Source organism: Theropithecus gelada, chromosome 3, assembly GCF_003255815.1.
Source record: "Theropithecus gelada isolate Dixy chromosome 3, Tgel_1.0, whole genome shotgun sequence".
Taxonomy (NCBI): domain Eukaryota; kingdom Metazoa; phylum Chordata; class Mammalia; order Primates; family Cercopithecidae; genus Theropithecus; species Theropithecus gelada.
In genome coordinates this window covers 121250529-121274792 of record NC_037670.1, presented here as the reverse complement: position 1 = coordinate 121274792, position 24264 = coordinate 121250529, and the positions used below count along the sequence as shown (strand labels likewise).

Sequence of the window (24264 nt, the reverse complement as noted above, 5' to 3'; positions counted from 1 at the left end):
CTACATTTCTTACATGTATTTTACTCAACTTTTTCTGTTTGATTGGCAAAATGTATATAGATCCAATTTTTGAATAATTGTGCTATCACTGTACTTATATTAGCCTAATTCTGTCACCTAGAAATAATCTTTACATACCTGTTCCATGGAAATACTTTTATAAATTACTGTTTGATTCCACTCAGGATTAAGACTTTTCTGGACATATTTAGTCCTTCTCTTGTACTCAGCACTGAATTGGGAGAAAAGAAAGAGTTATCTTGATTATTCACCTTAGTTGATGACTTCACTGTTAAACTAAAGGACATGCAGACTATTCAAGATATTTTATTTCAAATCACTATATAATTATCTCATCATCCTCATGTCTTAAACCCTGAATGCACAGTGACAACTTAAAAATATGTTGGATGCTTGTAGTTTTCTTTGCCCTAAAGATTTTTTTTTTTAAAGAAATGCTTGTAGGTGTTCTAACTATACTATAATTTAGAAATCTTACTCTTTCCTGAATGTAGGAGATAATTATATGAACTAAATGGTAACATCAATGTTATTGCCCAATAAACAGTAATTTGGTGTTTAACTTTCCTATAGTTTTGCATGTATGGAAAAGCAAAACTAAAACATTGTAATGACTGTACTGATTGAGAAAAAGATGAAGAATGGCTGTTGCTGTGGCTGACATTCCATAAACACTTGTTATCTGATATTTAAAGTATATTTACCAACACTCTTGGTAAAGTATATTTAATGCAGTTATAAAGCAATTTTAATTAAATATAAATTTTTGGTTTATGTCAATATGTTATTTTATAATTGATGAACCAAATAAAATCTTTCCTCAATTATTATAACTTGGGACATTTGCATTAATCCTTGACTTTCCATTTCCTCTGAGCACCAATTAGAAGCTTATATGCTACACATTTAAAAACAACTTAATTTTCAAAGCATATCCTAATTAAGTCTGGCAGAACATGTATAGCTGTCACCAACTGATGGGGTTGAAATTAGATTACTGTCATTTGCTATTACCAAATGGTGCCCACACAGACAAGGCCTTTCTCTAACTCTCACTGCTTTTTTTCTGCATTTTCTGCCTAAGCTTATGTCTCACGTTCTAAATAATACTTCATCTCTGGTGGACACTAGAGTCCTGTAAACCAACCTCTTTGTCTGGGAGTCTTTACATATGTCTGGACTTCACAACTTGCCTTTCCTAAAAGGGGCTGGATCCTGTCCCTTGTAATCTGTAGTTCTATTCCAAACTATTGTCAAACTAACTCTTGCTACATTCCTGGTCTCAAATACTGCCATATCCTCGATGCCTGGAAATTTTCCCCAGCCACTAATTTACCTACACATTCTAGAGAAAGCTATTGAGAATCAAACTCCAGCTCACCACTTACTTTTAAAGATGGGCCTACAGGCAAGTACTTTCCCTGTCTCTCTGATTTTATTTTCTTACCAGTCAGATACAAGGGAAGTAATTCTTAACATTGACTGCATAATGGGATCACCTGAGTTCTGGTGGTGGGAGGTGGGTCAGTCAACCCTTCACCCACTTCCCTCTTAACCCTGCTTACACCCCGAAGGAAAGTCTGATGTAATTAGTCTGGGATGAGGCTTGAATATTAGGATTTTTGAAGGCTCCGAGGTGAATCTAATGTGTAGCCAAGATTAAGAAGCACCGAGTTGGTGTTTCATAACACTTCACAAGTCAGCCATTGTGAGCTGAATCCAATTGAAATAAAGCAGTGTTCCTCCCACTTCAACCAATTTGAATGTACACAATTTGACAGTTGTCACTCAAGATAAATTACAAACAATTTTAGGGAAATATACAGACAATGATTTAAAGAAAGAGGAGCTCTCATAGACTGTGGATAGGAAGTTTCTATATAGACTTTTTAGATAAATTTGTCAATATCTGGTGATATTTAACTTTATATACCCAAACATCCAAATATTCAAGTTCTACTAATTCCACTTCTACCATAAATTTTCCTACCTGTGAACAAGAAATTTGTTCAAGAATATTAATTGTAACATTATTTCAATAGTAAGCCAATAGAAGAAAGAATAAATACATTTTGATATATTCATTTCAATGAAATAGTAAGTGGCACTGAAAATCAATTAAATAAATTTTAAAAGCCTCCATATATCAAGATAGATATATCTTGAAAAAAGTTTTGATCAAACACTTAATATAGTATGGTATAATGGTACAAAGATAAAATCATGTGAAATACGATTGCACATCATATATACATGTATATTTGACATACATATATTAATATTGTAAGAAAACTTGTAAATTATGAATATTAAATTCAATTTAGTGAGTTTTTTTGATGGACAGGGAAGTGATTTCAGAGAGCCTCCGGGTATTATCTTTTATTTTAAAACATCTAAAACAAATATAGCAAAATCTTGAGATCTGACAAAATTGGAGAGCAAGCACACAGATATTTGTTAGGGTATTTTCTATAATTTTTAGTAAACTTGAAATATTTCATAATGAAAAATTCAAAAATTTTTAGTAAGATACGTTGCTTTAAATTTAGTTTTGGATTCTTTTTTGATGGTAACATAGAATTAATGACTTAATTTGATGGCGATAGAATTCGTGTCTACAAAAAAGTGTCTACACAGAAATAATACATAGAAATTAATACATAGAAAGAGTTAATAACTTTGATAGTGACATAGAAAGAATTAGTGACTACTTTTCAGTTAATAGTAAACGTGGATTGCTACTTGAGAATCATGGCTATTCTCCTATGTGAATATACATAGGAAACAAACACATGGTAGTATGAGTTTTAAAGCCTCTGTTTGTTTTGGACTTACTTACCAAGGTGGTGAGGTTATGGAAACCATATTAAGATTTATCTAATACACTGAACAGTAATAAAATTATGCTTTTTAAGTTCTAAAAAATATGCAATTTGTTTAACAAGATGGGAATTAATACCAAATGCAAACCCATGTACTATCACTAAAGTTCTGGATCTGCCAATATATATTAAAATAGTCTGCAGTAGTATTGAAGTATCTTTGAAGGGATTTATCTGTCCCTATCTTTTCTTAATCCATACATGTGAATAATTGTTATTCAAATTGTTCAAATCCACATTTAGTCTTTGTTTTCACTTATACACCTAGCAAAAATTATTGAATGCCAACTCCGTATCAGGAATTGTACATCTCTATCAACTAAAAAACCCTTGTATTGTATTGACATATGAGTATGTATTTAATTCATGCATGAAAAGCATTTTTAAAAGTAAGCATATTAAAATCATAACTAACATTTATTAAATGCCTATTCTTTCCTCTGGTAAAGTTCTAAGTGCTTTTCATGTATTAACTCATGTAATACTCATATTAACCCCATTTTACAGGTATTACTTCTTATTCCATTTTATAGGCGAGAAAACTTGAAGCTCGGAAAAATTAAGGCATATTGTCAAAGTTACATAGTTATTAACTGGCAGGACCAGGATTCAAACATAGTTAATTTGATTTTTTGCTCTTAAATAAATGTTATATGAACTCAGTTGATTAGGCCCATCATAAAATGTGACATCCATCTATTTTCTTAATTGCAGGCTTCACTACCTGAAGTATCGAGTTTGTCTTCTTTATAATCTAAAATTCTCCATCTCAATTTAAATATATAATTTTTATACATATAATATAAATTATGTATAATGTGTACACACACATTACAAACATTATGAGCAAGTTAGGCCATCTTTAGAGTTGCCTAGGGAAATCCTGAACAGTACATCCTAAGCGAGTGTTGTGGAACAATTAGGCCTACTTATTATAAATACTGATAAATACCTGATGTTTGACCATATACATTTAGAAATAACCTAAACTGATTGGACAAAAGTTAAAATGTTCATTTTAATAGACTATCTTAATCATAGTAATGAGTTTGATTCTCCAATTCTCTACAGACCTAAAACATCCATTGCCTTTAGAATTAATGAAAGTAAAAACAGCTTGGTCCTAAACACCAATGACAGCCTTTGCAGTATTTTTTGCACTTGCATTTCCTGACACACAGAGCTGGTCACACGAAGCCATTCTTCAATAACACTTGTTTTATAACTACCATGCTCTGATCATATCGTACACAATTTCAATGAACTGTGTTGCCACTTAACACAATTTAAAAGTCTACACAAAATAGTCGTATCAAAATCTGTGGATTTACAAGTTGAAGGTAGGCAGGTAAACAGGGGGATTCTTGAATGTGAGCATAAAGTCAAGCTGAGAAATAAGTGGAGTCCATCCTCCCTTTCCTTTCTTGTCTAGTAAACACACTATATTCTCTTGAGGGAAGATTACATTAATGATTTAATATTAGGGAAATTAGGACAATTATATCTAATAATCAAAGAAGTTTATTAATAAGGGAAAATAAAAAGGTCAATACATAAAGATGGGACATGGTGCTTATCAAAAAATATCTAAAACTTCACCCCCTTGAAGTTTTGCCTTGTTTGTTTGTTTATTTATTTTTTTGAGATGGAGTCTGGCTCTGTCACCCAGGCTGGAGTGCAGTGGCGCGATCTGGGCTCACCGCAAGCTCCGCCTCCCGGGTTCACACCATTCTCCTGCCTCAGCCTCAGTAGCAGGGACTACAGGTGCCTGCCACCACCCCCGGCTAATTTTTTTTTTTTTTCTTTTTTTTTTTGTATTTTTAGTAGAGACGGGGTTTCACCGTGTTAGCCAGGATGGTCTCCATCTCCTGACCCCGTGATCTGCCCTCCTCAGGCTCCCAAAGTACTGGTGGTTTATTTTTTTATTTGTTTTTATTGGCTATTTTGTCGTGCATAGGTATATCTACTTTTAAGGCTGTCTGAAAGAGTATTTGAAATTCAATTATTCTACTCAAGACCAGCAGGAAAACAGTTTCCATGTACATATTTTTTAATTTCAAAAGAAAAATTGAGAAAAGATAATGAAATTTGAAGGCTTCTTTGGTGTATCTACTTTTATAAAATAATCTAAAACATTGAAGGTATTCATTTCTAATGTTTTATCTGGTTTTCCTTTACTAAACTTACTACACACACACACACACACACACACACACACACACACGTTTTTCAAAATTACTCCTCTGAGGTTGCTTCTCTTAATTTAGAAAAAGTACAACCTGTATCCCATTTTGTAAGCTCTGTTTAATGGTGTAATGGTGTGCTTATTGTCTATCATTTTATTTTCCTCTTTGCTCTCTGATGGCAGAGACTATGGCTACATTGTCAATTGTAACCCCTGCACCTGGCACAGTGTCTGACACATAGTCTGTGCTAAGTAAATGTTCAGTGATCCTTAGAACATGCTTGTATATTGTTTTCCTTTAAAATCTATTGAAGTAAAATACGTTTTGGACATCATATTGTAAATATACACAACACCTGTACCTGCCTTCCATAGGTCCCAGAGGAAATGGTTTGATAGGCTACCAATGCTGTTTAGAGAAAGGTTCAGCCAGGAACTGGGCTTCCAGATATAATGATAGCTAAAAATAATTATTACATTCATAACAAAATCTCAGTAACGAGAAAATATTTTCACTTTGCTCAACAGTGTGATGAGAGAAAATCAGAGCGAGGCCCTTCATGTATGCTCATTTCCATTTCTTAATTATCCAAGAGAAAGTATTGAGTTCATGCATGACCCAGACTTTTTCCTTGTCATTCTCTCACCTTATCTTGCCTGACATTTGGCCCTTCAGAGTTTGAGTATATTGATCAGAAGGTGGGAAGAAGAAAATAAAGAAGACAAGGAAACTATATCAGTGTAATTTTTAACTAGTTAACAGGACTTCATTTTTAATTTAAGAATGAAAGATGTATTACATTTTATTATTAAAGAAAGTTGTTTAATTTTCTGCATAGTATTTTTAAATAATTCAGTAGCTCAAGCATTCTGTACCTTTTTGTTGCAGAGATAACTAACCATTGGTTACATAAAATGTATGATACACGTTCCTAGCAATAATAATAACAACTACCATTGATTGAAAGCTTATTATGTTCCAGACATTATGCTTATCACTTTTGATGTATTTATTTCATGTATTTCACAGAAAGCCTGCGAAGGGAGCTGTTATTATTCCTATTTTGCAGAAGAGAAAAATAGTTTTAGAGAAATCTTACAGCTTCTAAGTGACAGGGCTAAAATTCAAACGCAAGTTCTTAAGGACCTCACTCATTGGCTTCTATAGTCTAACTTACAATGTCAGTACCTTGTCAATATAATTCCCTCTTACACTGACAATTCTCAAAGACATGGTGAAAGTGATTTCTAAATGAAAGACAAGAGAGTAGCTTCTAGATCTTTTAAACAGTTATCTAAGACATGCCATTATTTATAATTTATAAAATATTCTCTCTTTTCTAAGTTAAATACAATCTCTATCATTCTGATAATTTCCCCCAAGTTTCTATATATAAAAGATAGGGAGATTCTGAATAATGTGATTAATAATATCTGTTCTAAAAATAATACTATTTCTTTGAAACAAAACTAATTTTGCATATCAGCCTGAGAGACCTGGATTGTGTTCTGTGATGAGAGAACCAGCCATAACGAGGAATCTATCACAGTGTCGATTACGTTGTTTGCCACAATTATGTGGCTGCAAGGAAACAAAAAGTTTCTGGGCAATAGCAAGGCTGTGGTAACTAATCCTGTTGTTTGAAATATTTACATATTTATGCTTTTAAAAATCAGAAATAGCTTCATTTGGGAAACAGCTCATTAGTAGTAAATGTATGAAATTTTAATGTCATAGACAAAAACGAATGCTGTACCATTAATAATCTGGGTGAGATTAAAATCCTCATCACCCTATTGCTACAGATCTTACATGATTTGCCTTTCCAACTAAATGACACATTTAATTTATAATGCAATGAGAGATGTGCAAAATAATGCTTTTGGCTATGTACTAAGAAATTGCCTTAGTTGACAGTGTTATGATGCAACTTGTTATGAGCTGCATTAGAAAACACCCCTACTATTGGAAACAAAGGAAGATTATCTTATTGCCAATATACTACAGCAAGCCAATTATGGCATTCTACATTGCACAGCAGAAATTTTGTGGGGCAGAAGTTATAAAGGCATGAAAATGTTTCAACATTAGGTTCAAGTGAGCGACCAAGTTCAAACACCTATTTTCTTTTTTCTTTTTTTCTTTGAGACAGAGTCTCACTCTGTCGCCCAGGCTGGAGTGCAGTGGCACGACCTCAGCTCGCTGCAAGCTCCACCTCCCAGGTTCATGTATTTTCCTGCCTCAGTCACCCGGGTAGCTGGGACTACAGGCACCTGCCAACACGCCCCCAGCTAATTTTTTGTATTTTTAGTAGAGATGGGGTTTCACTGTGTTAGCCAGGATGGTCTCAATTTCCTGACCTCATGATCCGCCCACCTCGGCCTCCCAAAGTCCTGGGATTACAGGCATGAGTCACCGCACCTGATGGGATACACACCTGCACTGGACATCCGGAAGATCCATTAATTACTTTTGAAAAGTGACTATATTTTTATTTCAATAGAAGACTCAAGAGAACTCATGATTATTATGTGAGAAGCTAAATGAGTTTTAGTGAATAGATTATAAATGAGACTTTAGTTATGTCTAATTTCATGGTAATAATATATTTTATTCATCGTTTCTATGTTTTTGATATTTTCTACTTTTCTGTGTTCTATTGCACACATCTGCTAAAGCTATTTAGAAATATGCTCAGAACAATTTGTTGTAGTGCTGATTCAATAGACACAAACATGTAGAAAAATACAAGTTACAGCCCATGTTGAAGTGCAAGTGAATGTACATAAAAATGCAAAAAGCATAACTCAAGGCATAACAGCATAGCTTGACACTGAAAGAGACACAACTCTACCTTGCATTCTGGACAACCATGACTTGACTGCATTGATTCCAAGAGCGAGAGTGAAGGGTAAAACAGGAAAGTAGAAAAGATAGGAAGAAAATAGTTAGGAACAGAAATAAGAAAGAAAATATGAAAATAATAACTAGAAGAGCTATTCCATAACATATAAATGACATGAGGCAGAAAATAATGCTAGAATTACAGTGAAAATAATACCTTGCAAGTGTAATACATTCCAAGGCCTCTACTTGTCTAATAATTAGGAGTGTAATTGAAAGCAAGACCTAGGAATTGAATAGGAGCAGCTTATTAGCTGCCTTTGAGTCAAACCTCACCAAGTAGGGATGTTTTATTTGTCAAACCACAGGAGGATAGCTTTAGGTGGGGTGTTTGTTCTCCACTTCACCATGGTTCCCACCATTCCTTGTTGCTCACCCCAGAATGGACTGACAGATTCGTGTTACCTGCCTGTCCTTCATGATTCTTTAAGTTTGTAACATTTTACTTGACACATATCCTGTAATAAATAAAAGGTAGGTACTCTGTATTCCAGGATATCATTAGAGAATATAGAATATAAACAACAATGCTTTATCTTCATTCTTTCATTTACAAATGCTAATTACAGACAAATCCTTGGCAGTGATTTCCCCTTGTATCATAATATTGTCATAAATAACAATGAAGGTCTAATGACTCAAATCAAACATCAAACGCAGAATGAAGTTATCAGTTTGTTGTTATTCTTTTTTTTTTTTCTTTTTTTTGAGACGAGTCTCGCTCTGTCTCCCAGACTGGAGTGCAGTGGTGTGATCTCGGCTCACTGCAAGTTCCACCTCTCGGGTTCATGCCATTCTCCTGCCTCAGCCTCCCGAGAAGCTGGGACTACAGATGCCCGCCACCACGCCCGGCTAATTTTTTGTATTTTTGGTAGAGACAGGGTTTCACCATGTTAGCCAGGATGGTCTCGATCTCCTGACCTCGTGATCCACCCGCCTCAGCCTCCCAAAGTGCTGGGATTACAGGCGTGAGCCACCACGCCCGGCCTTGTTGTTATTCTTAAACTATAAAAGATATTGCCAAATTATAGTTACAACTACTATATATAGATATAAATGAATGAACATAAAACAAAAACTACCTTTTCCTGTGCTCTGTGACTACTGGTAATCTCTACATAAAATTATTGGTTTTTCAAAATGTTCAATAAAGTAAAACTAGAGCAACCATACCAACAATTCCAAGTTTTTAAAATAAAATTATTGAGAAGGATGAAATTAAAAGCTGTGAACTAACTTTGACATAGCACCTGGCAATTTAAAAATTATTTTCAGAATATTATCTAATTTGGTTCTCCTGACAAGCTAAACATGATGATTCTGCCTACCTTGGCTCTCAGGGTTGACAAGAATACTGAATTTCAAAGAAATTGGTGATCTGCCTGTGGTGATATAAATACTAAGCAGCAGACTGAAGGTCAGCGTATAGCTCTAATTTGGATCTTCTTTAAACAAACCAACTACAGTCAAAGAATACACTTCACATAATTAAAATGCTTTTAAATTTGCCAGAGATTATTTTATGTCCTAGAAAATAGTCTATTTTGGTGAATGCTCCATGTGTACTTGAAGGGAATATGTAATTTGCTATTGACGGGTAGTATATTCTGTAAATATCAATTAGATCATCAAACCAACTAGGAAAATATTATGAGGCAACCAAACAATTATTTGAACAATTTAAATATGTGTTTATACAAGGTATTAAGGTTATTTTTAAATGAGTTTTATTTTTCAGAAATATATACTAAAATATTTGCAGAAATAATTATAATAGCTGAGATTTATGAGTGTATGAGGAAAAATGAAACGTGATTGGTCACTAAGTGATAACTGTTGAGGTTGCGTGATGGGTACATGGTGGGTCAAAGTATTCCTTCTACTTGTGTTCCACAGTGGAAAATTTCCAAGTTAAAGGGAAAATTCAAATGTCACTCCACAAATTAAAAGGAAAATGAAAAGAAAATAAAACCAGTTTCTTTAAATTACCAACTCAAAATTCTTTTTATTTTACCTCCATTTGTTGATCTTATGTTTCCATCTTGCTAATTTGGCTGATATGAATTGTTCAAGTGAAGGATAATAATTTGTAGGGTTCAAATCAGTGTTTCAAAACCATACTTGAGTACTGACTTATATACCAGATCACAGCAATTTGCCTTATGTGAGAGTTAAATATCTCCAAAGAACACTTGACTATATCAACAATTTATACATCACACAAGAGATTCAAAGAGATATTTTTTACTTATTTACCAAAGTCAATACTTCTAATATTACTTTGTGTTATTTTATAATTTTTAAATCAGTGATTTGGAAATACGCCTATAAATAAGGATACATCAGGGAACCCTTTAATCAACACTAACATATTGGGAAATACACATGTCCTATAAAAATAAACAGTAACTTGTGAGTCCTTGAATATCGATTTCTCAGATAAATTTGGGAAGGTAAGCCAATTCTTTAACTTTGACACAAATAATTCCTTAAATGATTTCATAGTGAATCTGATAGTTCATCACAGGAGTGATTTCCAGAATTGAAAGGCTGATTTGCTCTGTTGGAGGCTGGTTTCATTTTGATCACTGTTCTTCTAGAACCCTGTAAGGCTTAATTATAAGTTTTTAATTCCACCTTATTTACTAATTGGAAATAAATAAATATGACGTGTGGAGGAAAGTAAGGAAAAGATAATAAAGTCAATTAAAATGAGGTGCTGAAATTAAAGAATAGAAAACACTGTACTATTGTTTTAAAACATGAGATGAAATACTTCTTCATTTTACTTACCCTCTCCCTGGAAGAAGGTACACTTTCACAAAAGGGTCAGAATAACCATTGTTGTCTCGAGGAACAAGATTTCTTGCTTGGAGAATATGTATTATGAGATTTCCAAGATCATAGTTAATTTGAAGCTTTAGGAGACAGAAAAATATTCCATAAGTTTTTTAAAGCATGTTATACATTATCATTCAATATTTACTAATATGTTTTTAAGAAAATTCTTGTAAGAAGCATCAACTTTCATTTTCATTTTATTTGAAGCCAAACAGACCAGTTAATGTCTAATTTAATTGAGAGCTCCCAGGCATATTTTAATTCCTAGCAAACATGCTGTTCATTCTTTCCACGGTGAAAAGGCCTGGCCTGTTTAAAGTTTATTTAGAAGGAAAATCATATATTAGAATGCTGGTTATATTTTTTAATTAAATTGCTACTCTTAGGAAAATAGTAAATGTTGTTAATGTTTATTAACAACAATTTCCAGAATTTTCAAAGAAATTAACTAATTGGTAAGTTATTATAAAGTATTATTTGCATTTTGCCAAATAATTAGCAGCGGGGTGGAACTGTTATTTAAAGATAAAGCTGTCGGCACTGAAGTGTAAGAATATTTAAGAATACACAGATTACTACCTCTTTTTTATGTTACATTATCTGATATTAAACCTATGGATACCTTTCGGTACTAGCTTTCCTAATAGAGTGAGATACTAGAATAATCTTTTTTTCTTTTAATTTTAGAAGCTGAAGAAAGAAGAGGCATTGTTTTATAGATGCTTACTGGCTGTTGCACAATTGTGGCTGAATACTAAAAGACATAATTCAAACAAATATTTGAGAAAACTGCATAATTCAAAATAATTGAGTTAAGCATTTTTTTTCTTTTACAATTGAAAGACTCTTTCGGCATCATTTAGAATAAACCTTAATTCTGTTTGATGTTACTTTTGTTTATTAAATAATAGAGGGGAAGGGATACATATTTCAAGGGCAAATCCATATAGAAAAATACTACTTTTAAAATAATCCATATAAAACAGACATGCTGCATTTATATTTAAAATAGGATAACTCAGATGAGTCATACTTTCCTGTAAAACTTCATAATGAAAATAAATCCTCATTTTAGCATAATTTTGATCTTATTATGTTTCCTGTCAGAAAATACATCTTCAATTGCTTATCTCCATCTAGAAAAGACTAGAGTCCCTGACCGTAATAAAAGCACAGTGAAAAAGAAAGCAAAGTACCATTAAAGAAGAGGAGAAATGGGGAGTTTAGAACTGTATGGCATCATGCAGCAACTGTATGCTATAATCTGGCACGGAAATACAGAATATAAAATAACCTGTAATTAATACCACTGAAATTTCAAACAGCTTCCAGATCTTTAGTTAAAGAGAAAAACTTCCCCATTCTCTCCTTTCTCTGCCAGCCTTAGAATCCTCTTTTAAATGATGAAGCACCCAAACCATTTCTTATTGAAATGAAAACTTGCAGGCCACCCGAAGAGAGTGCTTTTTAAAATTTGCTCTGTATGGCCTTAGGAAACATCTAGAGTTGCTCAGGGTCAGCTTTGAGAGAGAATGGAATGCCCCAGCAATCTTCAATCACAGCGACTCCAGTGCTGACAGATTTGTGGTTTGGGTATCTACATAAGGTTTCATTAGAAATGAGTCTTTGCTAAAAGAAAATAATAATAATTAATAATAATAATAATTAAAAATAATAATAATAATAATAAATTGAAATCACTGCCTTAAGAAAATATCCCCCAAATTAAGAAGAAATAATAGCAGGGTAAATTTCAACTACAAAATTACATCTTACTCCTTAAGGGAAAGCAAAATAAAATTAGAGCAAACAACAATAAAAACAAAAAAAAAGTCCAAAAGAAATACTAGTTCAAGGACAGAAGTTTCAAAATAGTAGGAAAGAGAAAGAAGGCTATTAAGAATCAGAAATTCTAGCATTTTCTTTGCTGCTTGTGAAACGAAGAAAGATGAGGTCAGTGAAAAATAGGCTTTCTGGAAGTTGGAAATAGAGAAACAGCCAGATCGGGAGGATAGAGGTCATCAGGGTAGTTCTGTTAGTTTGTTCTTAGTAACGTGTCAACCTTCTGCACATTTTCTCCATTTCCACACTCATACTCCACTTTTGCTTTGTAGTGGGTTCTGGATAATCACTTAATTGGTTTCTTTGCCTCAATGTCCTTCCCTTTATAATATTTCTTGTAGGTCACTGCCATATGAATTTTTATTACACATTCTTAAGAATAGTCTCTCTCTTACTCCAAAATAGAGATCATGGTATATTACATAGTGGCTAACATTCTCAGGATTATGTTCAAGGTTCTTTTTAATTTAGTATTAACCTATTTCTCAAAGCTGATTCTTCAACCATTACTCTCGGACAACAGTACCTTTAATTGTACTGTTTCTTCTCCTAGGAATATAATCTCCCTTTCTTTATGCTTGTCTTCAAATTAATTCAAGTTTCTGTTATCCTGTGTGAAGTCTTTTGTGAAAATTTCCTCTAGAATGTATTAGAGATGCAGCTAAGACTTACTCTTTCATCTGGAACATACTATTTTCAATTAGTTACTATTTCGTAGTGTTAATTCTTTCTATATACTATTTCTTATTCACTCTAAATTACTTTTTGGTATCACCTAAGGTGCAGGTTTTAAAGTTTTTTTTTTTTTTTTTTTTTTTTACTATGACCCACAATTAGAAATATATGAATAACAAAACACACAGAGAGAATTTTAAAAGATGACGATCTTTTTATTTTTATATATTTTTCTTTATCTACTTTTATGTTATTTTCCTGATGAAAATTTATTAAACTAATTTTATAAATTACAAAGCAGTTATGACCCATGGTATGAAAAATACTTCTCTACAAGAACTATTCAGCAATTTTTAAAGCAATTTTTGATTAAAAGAAGAAAAAATCCAGTAGACTTATGAAACTCTTAAAGAGGAAACTTCAAATTTCCAGGAGAATCTGTTATGTTTAAAATACATTAGACAAATATAAAGAAACTGAGGCACAAAACATGTTGACACTGCTAAGATACCAGGCAGATTTCAAAGTATAGAAATACATAGCTATGATTGGAATTCATAAAACATGTATTTGTATTAATATACTATTCTATAAAATTGCATTTTTCCTTTACAGTTCTGTATATGTTACAGAATAAGAAAAATCCTAACAGTGTGTTTACAATTTCAATAAACCAGTGGCAGAAGAACCAAAAAAGGTTATATAATGGCAACTTTTTAAAAAACTTCATACCTGAATTTCTCCCGTAATTGGATGAGAGACAACCTTTGTTGCATCAGTAGGCTGTAATATTAAAGAACACATATTGCATTAATAGATACATTATTCACAGAATTTATCATTTCGGCTTTCTTCTGAAATTAGTTTCTATTTGGTCAGAGCAACTGCTTGGAAAATATATTTTATCCATTTGGCTGCTTCAGAATAATGGTGTCTACTTACGGTTCTCAATACACATTTAATTTTATAGATGCATAAATCTGTTTTTCATTTTGGTAAGCCTGCTTTGAAGCTGTAATTTTATACCAGCAGTATTTTCAATTACTTAAGAAAATGAACACTTTAGGTTTAAAGCACTTAATTAAGTATTTATAGGTTTTAAAGATCTATATAGTAATGTTTAAAATACATTCATCAAGTAAAAGACTGGTTTAATACAAGAACTGCTGAGGAGCACAGAAGGTAGAAAAGTCCTTCTTTTACTTCTTTGCTTAATGCTCAGCACCTCCCGGCTCCCTTCCAGAGTGAATCACCCACTCAATCACTTTCTCTATAAACATTCCAAAGAAATTTTTATAGAACTAGTAAAACAATCCTAAAATTCATTTAGAGCCACAAAAGACTCTAATAGCCAAAGCAATTTTGAGCTAAAAGAACAAAACCAGAGGAATTATGCTACTTGACTTCAAAATCCACCACAAAGCTATAGTAATCAAAGCAGCATGGTATGGTATAAAAGCAGACAGACATATGGAATGGAAAACAATAGATAACCCCCAAATAAACACATTCATTTACAGTCAATTGACTTTCAACAAAGATGTTAAGAACACATAATGGGCAAAGGATAGTCTCTCTAATAAATGGTACCGGGAAAACTGGACATCCCACATGCAGAGCAATAAAATTGGACCCTTATCTCACACCATGTACAAGAATCATCTCAAAATAGATTAAAGATTTAAATATAAGACCTGAAAATTTAAAATTATTAGAGAGAAACATAAGGGAAAAGCTCTATGACATTGGTCTGAGAAAAGATTTTTTGGACATGACTCCAAAAGCACAGGCAACAAAAGCAAAAATAAAAAATAGAAGTATAACAAACTAAAAAGCTTTTGCATAGCCAATCAGCAGCTGATTGTTTCAATCAACAGAATGAAGAGACAACTTACAGAATGTGAGAAAATATTTGCAAACCATACATCTGACAGGGTGTTAATATCCAAAATATACAAGAAAGTCAAACAACTCAACAGCAGGAACACAAATAACCTGAATTAAAAATGTGCAGAGATTTGGAATAGACATTTCTCAGAAGAAGACATACGAATGACTAAGAGGTATATAAAAAATCAACAACTTTAATCATCAGAGAAATACAAATTAAAACTATAATGAGATATTAACTCGCCCCAGTCAAAGTGACTGTTATCCAAAAGAAAAAAGATAGTGAGTGATGGTGAGAATGTGGAGAAAGGGGACGCTTGCACACTGTTGTTGGGATTGTAAATTGATATATCCATAATGGAAAACAGTATGGAGGTTCCTCAAAAAAATTAAAAATCGAGCTACCATATGATCCAGCAATCTCACTGCTGAGCATATATGCAAAGGAAATGAGATCAGTACGTCAGAGATACCAACAATCTCAGGTTCATTGCAGTATTATTCACAATAGCCAAGATATAATACCAACCTAAGTGTCTATCAATTGATTATGAGGTAAAGAAAATGTGTTATATATACACAACAGAATACTATTTAGCCTTAAAAAACAAGGAAGTCCTGTCATTTGTAATAAGATGGATAAACCTGAAGGACATTATGTTAAGTGGACTAATTCATGCATAGAGAGATAAATGCCACATTATCTCACTCATATGTGGAATCTAACAAAATTGAACTTATAGAAGCATAGAGAAGAATGGTAGTTACCAGGGGCTAAGAGAAAAGGAAAGATTGGAATATGGTCAAAGGGTACAAACTTCTTTTAGGGGGAAGTTAAAAGCTCTGTTATACAACATGGTGACTACAGTTAATAGTAAATGTATTATATTGTTGAAAATTGTGAAGAGAGTAGATTTAAAAAAAATTTTTTTTAAGCCAAATACTTCAGAGGAATGAAGAGTAGATTTAAAGTGTTTGGACCACAAAAAATAAGTGAGGTAATCCATGTTAATTAGCTCAATGTAGCCATTCCACAACGTATTCATGTTTGTTTGTTTGTTTTTTTTTCCAGACAGAGTCTCACTCTGTCCCCTGGGCTAGAGTGCAGTGGTGTGATCTCTGCTCACTGCAACTCCGTGTCCCATGTTCAAGTGGTTCTCCCACCTCAGCCTCCTGAGTAGCTGAGACTACAGGCACATGCCACCACACCTGGCTAAGTTTTGTATTTTTTGGTAGACATGGGGTTTCACTGTGTTGGTTAGGGTGGTCTCGAACTCCTGGTCTCAAGTGCTCTGCCTGCCTTAGCCTCCCAAAATGCTGGGATTACAGGCATGAGCCAGCATGCCCGGCCACAATGTATACATATTTTAAAACCTCATGCTGTACAGTATAAACATATATGAGTTTTATTTGTTAATTTAAAATAATTTAAAATTTAAAAATATAAGCAATATTGTATGAGACGGTTAATTGCTTAATTTAAAAAGAAGTTGTTTTCAAATATGTTCAAATTATATTTTTATAACATAGAAACATCTACAAAACAGAATTTAGTATTAATTATGTTGGTATTTTAGTTGGCTAGTTTATTAATTATTTTTAAATGATTATCAAAATAGAGCCTCTATAAGGTAATTATTCAAAATTAGCACATAATTGCTTGTGGTAAAATGTAGTTGTGTTAAAACTTATTTCAAAATTTAGTCTAACTGCCCTTGAAATTACTTTGCTTATGAAGCTTTTCTATATTTAGTTTCAAACAAATCATTTTATGATGCAATGATTAAGGTCAACCTACTTTTGTTGTTTGCTTCTGAATAAAAGGATTCTCTTTTTGGTGACATCTGCTGTATTTTTATAGTTAAAAAACAAACTTTATTTTTTATGTCTGGTCACTTGACCTAAGCATATATAGCCTGTCCTTCCTATATATTTCACTATATAAAGATAAACCTTTATTCATGTTTAAACAAAAGGACACTTTTTTCCCCATGTATTTATCAACTACAGGGATAGTTTTTCTTAAGAATCAAATCTATGAGGGAAATCATCAATTGTCTATATTTCCTCTGCTTTTTATAAGGTTAAAAAATAATTTTATTTTTTTTTAAATTCCTTGGCACTTTGAAACAATAGCATTGGAAGCATTTGTTTTGAATGAAGATTTGCATCAATAAAAAATGCTTAATATGGAATTGAGGATAAAGTTCAAAGTGGTGATAATATGTTACTGGTTTTCCTTGTTTGTTATTGTCTTAAATTTTCTTTATCGCTGTGTCCTTTTTACTTAATTATAAAATCTAATGTAATATGTACCTTTTGTTTCCTAAAAGATGCAAAGCTAATATTCTGTATACAAAGCTCAGATACATGCAACAACAAAGAGAGCCAGAAAATATAAAGTATCAGAGACATTTTTCAAGCTCCTCATAATAACTACTGAAATATTTAAAAGATGTAGAAATACATCATCCTGGTACATCTTGATGAGTTTTGTACTCAGAAGAGAAAAAATGTTTCTTGTTTTGACAGATCATCTGGAAATGAGAAATCATAAGAAAAATACTTTAGAAAATGATATTTTATTTTCTATCTCTGGTCTGAAAAAAGAGCTAGAAAACAAGTGGGTCAGAGGTCACATCAAACACTCCTCACCTTGCTGCTGCTGTGCTTCTTTTTGCTCACTGACGGGGACCCTGGTTGCCCAGGGCTGGGAACGGAACTGGATCCTGCTGATGTAGGACCTGAATGAACATGAGATCCTTTTTCAACAACCGATGACAGAACCAGCGGTGACTGCTGTAGTGAAACCTTCTGGAGTTCTGCTGCCAACTGCTTAGGATCAACCCCTGGGGATTTCGCCTTATCCACTACAACAAAATGAAATAGATTTACATACTTCTCCATAATACCATGGAACTATGTGAGTTCTAGGTGACAAAGGTAAAACATTACTTATAAAATAAGCTAAACTTTAAAAATGAAATTAACTTAATTGCACTTCTATGTATCAGTTTCCAAGGAAGTCTACAAGAAGAGTAACATAATGCTGAATTACAGAGGAATAGTGAAGTTCCTGTTGCACCTTCAGAAAAATGTTTTTAATATTTTACATAGAGAATTGTTTGAATGATGCAATATCCTATTTTATCCATTGGAATTTAATTTGTATGATTAGCTGCTTTTCCTTCCCTAAATTTTACATCATTCTTTCTCTAAGGAGAAAATTTTCTAAGGGGAAAGTTTTAATGGGTTTATTTATATTTACAAATGTATTAAAATTCGTATAGCACTTGGTCTATTGTGCTTAGTGCAATAAGCCAGACTACTAGAACTGTGGCTGTAAGAGTAGAAAGTGCTCAACAAAAATTTATTTAACATAGGAAAAGGTGATATTTTTAATCTTACAATAGATCTAACAAATTTGTAGATTATATTTGTTATCCAAAGAAAGAATTAAATCTATCTCACCGTGTACTTATGAAATTACATGTTGATTTTTGTTTACTATAAAAAGGAAATGAAAAGGTTCAGAAATAAGATTTTTTTTAAACCCAGTTATTCTAAAAAGAATCAAGTATGCTCTAAAAATTATGTAAACCCAAAAAGAAATGGCTCCAAGCGTTACTTTCAAAGGATGAATTCATATTTAAAGAATTAAAACTGTGTATTCATGCAGCAAGGATTTTACGTGAACTTGTTTAAGGGGACTAACATGCAAATACTTATTTCCCCAGAATGCTAAAACTGTAGCTACAATGCCCTAGATTTTGCTTATAATTATATAAATATATTTAACAATCTATTCATAAGTTTATCTCGGTCTATATCTGTGTTTATGTCTATATCTTCATCTACAATTACATATGCCTCTCCAACTACTTCTATATCTACCTCTTTATTTACAGTTGAAACTAAATTTCTTTTACCTACCAGCTTTTGGTGGCTCATGAAGTTCCAGATGCTGGGAATTTTCAGAATCTGATAGCATATTGAGGTCCCTAAAAATTAAAACAAAACATTAAGAAAGATATTGAGGAAATCTGAGACAAACAGCACTTTTTTCCAACTACCCTTAATTTTTTTCAGTAGGTAAATGAGAAGTGGTTAATGATATAAAGCAACTCCAAAGCATGCTTACCCTCCTAAACAAATATATAGTTGCAATGCTGTTAAAAGTCAGAGCTGATAAAAATGATTATTTAAGGTGAAATCTTTATGAATTAAGTGTAAGTTCATTTGTAAATACATATCCATGAAATCTAAATGGGTTCAGGCTTTCATTTAAATGAAGCACGTTTCCATAAAAGCATGAAAGGGTAGAGGCTGTTGACACAATCAGAAACTAAGTTAGCTGAATTCTTTCTATGCTTTAGGCTTTGATTCACTTTATTTTATAATTACAGAAAATCTTGCTAACTGGCAAAGGTTCCACCTTAACAATTTTAAATTAAAAGAGTCATGGATAGCCAAAAAATGGAAACAGAAAGATGGGGAAAAACTCACAGTCTTACACATATTTCTGCTTCCCCACTTTGCTGACTAATGATACTCTGAACTTCTTCATATGTTTTAGAAGTCAAGGGAATTCCATTCCATTCCAATACTTGCATCCCTAAAAAGACAAATTGAATATAAAATCAAATGTGTGCTATCTCCAGTCTGGGTACATAGGGCATCGAAGACATTTATTTGCATTTAGAAGTCAACTCAGCACACCATTTCAGAGAACATCAATTCCAAGTTCTCTGCAACATTAATACCAAAACCATGATGTAGTTTGATCTCATTAACTTACCTGAACACATAAAATATATTTAATACAACATGCAAAATTTTGCTTTTGAAAATCTGTTTAGTATTATCAAACGCATGCATTCTGTTCACACTGCCATAAAAAACATTATTGAATGTATACTGCTTAGACCAATTTCGTATAGGAAATAAAACAAACAATTAGAACCCCCAATATAATTTTTCTGTGGGGAACAAGCTACTAGAGGAATGTATTTGGTATTTTATCATGAAATGGGAGTAGTAGAAAAAAGTCATTTGGATTTCTCCATTTCAGAAACTGTTGTAGCTTCTATTTTCTCCAGATGAAATAGAATGCCACTTCGTGTCTTTTTCTTCACTGCATGCCAGACATCCCTGAATTGAGGAATACTAGGGAGGTTATAGGAAGGGTAGCTGCATGGGTATGTGACCTGTGCACCAGTACAAGGCCCTGTGCTCAGAAAGGCCTATGCTTGGTTTAATGCTCTACTGTTGTCATCTTGAAATTCTTAATAACATTTGAACAAAGAACCCACATTTTAATTTTGCATTGGGTTTTATAAATTATGTAGCTGGCCTGGCCTGACCTGGTCAGGGCATTTCATTTTTCCTATCTAAAAAGATAATTTCACAGAAAAAATAAAAGTATAACATAATTAATATTTCAATATTTTACATCTAGCTCCTTTGGTCCATTTTATGTGAGCTGTCAAAGTCATTGAGGGGTCCATGTGTGGCATGATTCACATTGTTCTGACATGCAGCTATGTGAACTGGGTATATATAGTAGATGAACCCATCCAAGGTAGTGCTCAAGTATTTGTGAACTCTACCAGCTTTATTTGAGAAAAATGTCTAAATACTACAATTATGTTGTTGAACCATTAGTTTTTTTTTTTTTTTTTTAAGACAGGTCTCACTCTGTTACCCAGACTGGAGTGCAGTGTTGCGATCTCTGCTCACCACAAGCTCCGCCTTCCAGGCTCAAGGGATTCTCCTGTCTCAGCCTCTCAAGTAGCTGGGATTACAGGTGTGTGCCACCACACCCGGCTAGTTTTTGTATTTTTAGTAGAGACAGGGTTTCACCACATTGGCCAGGCTGGTCTCAAACTCCTAACCTCAAATGATCCACCCGCCTCTGCCTCCCAAAGTGCTGGGATTACAGGCATGAGCCACCATGCCTGGTCTGAACCATTAGGTTTAAAACGAGCTTCACAGATGCCTATGTGAAATTACCTATTGATCATCATTGGCTCCAGTGGAAAATTCTAAACATGGCATGATTGTGTCTTTAAAAGTTTTAATGATTATGATATATATTAGAAAGCATATTATCACTTGCAAGTAAGAAAGGGAAAAGCTTTTAAACTATAGTCAAATAGTAAAAGAAGTCCATAAAAAGGCTCACAATAACACAAACAAGAATGACTTTTCTATAACTTACTCCAAGGAAACTTTATCTTCAGATGGGCCTTAGGTTTATTTCAACAATCCCAGGATGTTGTACATATAAAATGAGAAAATTATGTAAAAGACAGTGACAACACCACTAAAGAAAAATATAGCACGCTGAAAGAGGAAAATAAAGCACTTTTTAAAAAAAATAAGGAAGAAGATTACATTAATAAACAGATGATTTTGAATTCAAAGTTATTATAATTCAGAAATTGCATTGTCACATTTCTGCAGGAGCACATACTATGAAAAGGAATAGTCACTTATTTTCATGCTTTTTCTGTTGAATTTACCTGTTCATTCTTCACATGCCAAAATAAAAGGGCAAATTTACAAAACATAATTATCCTGTAAAATTTTTAAAAATGCTTCTAAAAAACTACTATCGTTAATAAAATTTCTGAAAAAATTATACAGATAACTAGGGTCTTGCCTGGATATATACCTGACACTGTAAACTACATGATCTGCTCCATACCACAATACACCAATGGAAATTCTTTTTGCCCCACCTCAGTTTCCCACCCTAGTTGTTTCAGTGCTGCAGTTCAAAAGATTGGGACAATTTTTTTATCCTGGCTCGTTGCCTACAGTGAGACACCATAGGGAAGATGACCACTGAACACAGTCATTTAGTAATATTTCCCTTTTCTATTGTCTATCTTCCTACAAATTCTATGAGCCATATTAAAATAATGAATGATGTACAGGTATAACAAATCACTCCTCGTTTATCTCAAAAGAGGTCCTAGTAGGTATGAAAATTAAATATGGCATTTCAAATATATATGAAAAATATTTGTTAATTGTAAAATTATATAAACTATTTAAAAATGCATGCAAAAATTTGTTGAAAATTATTATGCTCTGTGGATGTTCAATAATGTATTTTATCATTTAATAGGTTTGAATGTAAGCATTTTCTATCTCAAGACAGCTTTTTACACTGCGTTTTAGAAAGATTTTCTGGAAAATAGTACCCATGTGAATTATATTTATTATTTAGTATTATGAGTAAACATTTGTATTTTCTTTTATTTAAATTATTTAAATACTTATTTAAAGTATTTAGATTATTACAAATTTCAGGGATGAAACTGCACAGATGAGACTTCAATTAAATTCCTTGAAAGTACCTATTTTAATAGCTTATTATTATTATTATTTATTTTTTGAGGCACGGTCTCGCTCTGTCACCCAGGCTAGAGTGCAGTGGCATGATCTAGGCTCACTGCAACCTCTGCCTACCAGGTTCAAGTGATTCTCCTGTCTTAGCCTCCTGAGTAGCTGGGATTACAGGCACCCACCACCACTCCCAGCTAGTTTTTGCATTTTTAGTAGAGACAGGGTTTCACCACATTGGCTAGCCTGGTCTTGAAATCCTGACCTCAAGTGATCCACTGGCCTCAGCCTCCCAAAGTGCTGGGATTACAGGTTTGAGTCACCATGCCTGGCCTTTAATAGCTTTTAACAGGAAATTAAGAAAGTCTGGATTTTTGCTGAATGTGTAGCAGTGATGATAGGATTTTTTGCAAAGTCTCTGGCTTAATAGGCTACTAAACACCGAAAAAGACAATAATTAGGTAATTCTAGAACTTTAAAAATATTAACATAAAATATTCTGAAATATGTATTTTCATAATCTCTAGGACTACTTAATACTCTATGCTCCTTAAATGGGCAAAAGTTATTCCTCTCTTTATAATACAAAATTTCATGTTATGTTATTTCTTGATCTATATTTATTATTTACCATTACATCAAAAACATCTTATTGACTAAAATTATTCAGGTAGTTAAAACTCCTACAGGTTACTCTACACCCAAACATATGCCACACAAAAGTTCATGATTTCTGTTCATTTTATTCATTCCACATGTATTTTTCTAACACTTCATATGTGGTAGGCACTACACAATTCATCCCCTTTGTTTATGTCTAACATTTTATGATGTTATAAAAGTTAATAAAAATGATAGTCTACTAGAAAACAATTGGAAATATCTAAGCAATTAGTAAAATAAAGATCACACAGGAGGAAGTTCCAAAACTTCTGCAAGTATATGAAGAAAACCCCAGATTCATTAGTCATTAGAAAGTGCAAATTGAAGTCATAATATATTACCTAACTGTCATCATATTGGGACACGTTTGAAAACCATAAAATGCCATGTGTTGATTGGGATGTGGGATTGGTGACCTTGACTTCATCAAGGAGATATTCTTGGTTGATGGTTGTTCTGGTTTATTTTCTCTCTATAATGTGAGAATACTATGACTATAAGTAGATAAAATAAAACAACCTCTTATTTACAATTTATAAACATGTAATTATTTTAATGAGAATGCACATGAGTGAAACTGTTCTGGAGGGCAATGTGGCAGAATGTAGTTAAATTAAGCATATACACACTCTATCACCTAAAAATTCTCTTTGTGGGTAGGTATTTGTGAGGAGGTGGAGGTATCAAGCGAAAGAGGCATTGAGAGTACTGTGAAAGCTCATGATGAAAATACTTGGCAGAGGCTGGAAGAAACAGACCATACCAGGTGTTAACACCAGAAGGTGGATCCATCCTAAAGTCTTTGCCAAGTTAAAAACAAGTGAGAAACAGGATCTGACCTATAAGGTAATGGTATTTATGTTGATTTAAATAATATGCATGCAAAATAAATCATTACATATTTTATGAATAAATGCCAAGCATCTCATAAATTATAATAGTTGTTCACAGAAGGGAGAGAAGAATGGGAAAATAAAATAAGATAAAGGAAAATGAATATGTTAATA

General features: G+C 32.9%; 1 protein-coding gene across 1 annotated transcript in view; it reads right to left on the bottom strand.

Moving 5' to 3' along the window:
* Window positions 1–24264, bottom strand: part of PCLO (piccolo presynaptic cytomatrix protein) — a 409431-nt gene that overhangs the window by 76684 nt on the left and 308483 nt on the right. Inside the window, exons 11-17 of the mRNA XM_025379373.1 lie at window positions 19748–19856; window positions 19175–19242; window positions 17897–18111; window positions 14084–14134; window positions 10787–10911; window positions 7944–7970; window positions 139–232 (exon numbers count right to left, since the gene is read on the bottom strand). Coding sequence (XP_025235158.1) covers window positions 139–232; window positions 7944–7970; window positions 10787–10911; window positions 14084–14134; window positions 17897–18111; window positions 19175–19242; window positions 19748–19856 — 689 coding nt within the window. The remainder of the gene's footprint in view (window positions 1–138; window positions 233–7943; window positions 7971–10786; window positions 10912–14083; window positions 14135–17896; window positions 18112–19174; window positions 19243–19747; window positions 19857–24264) is intronic.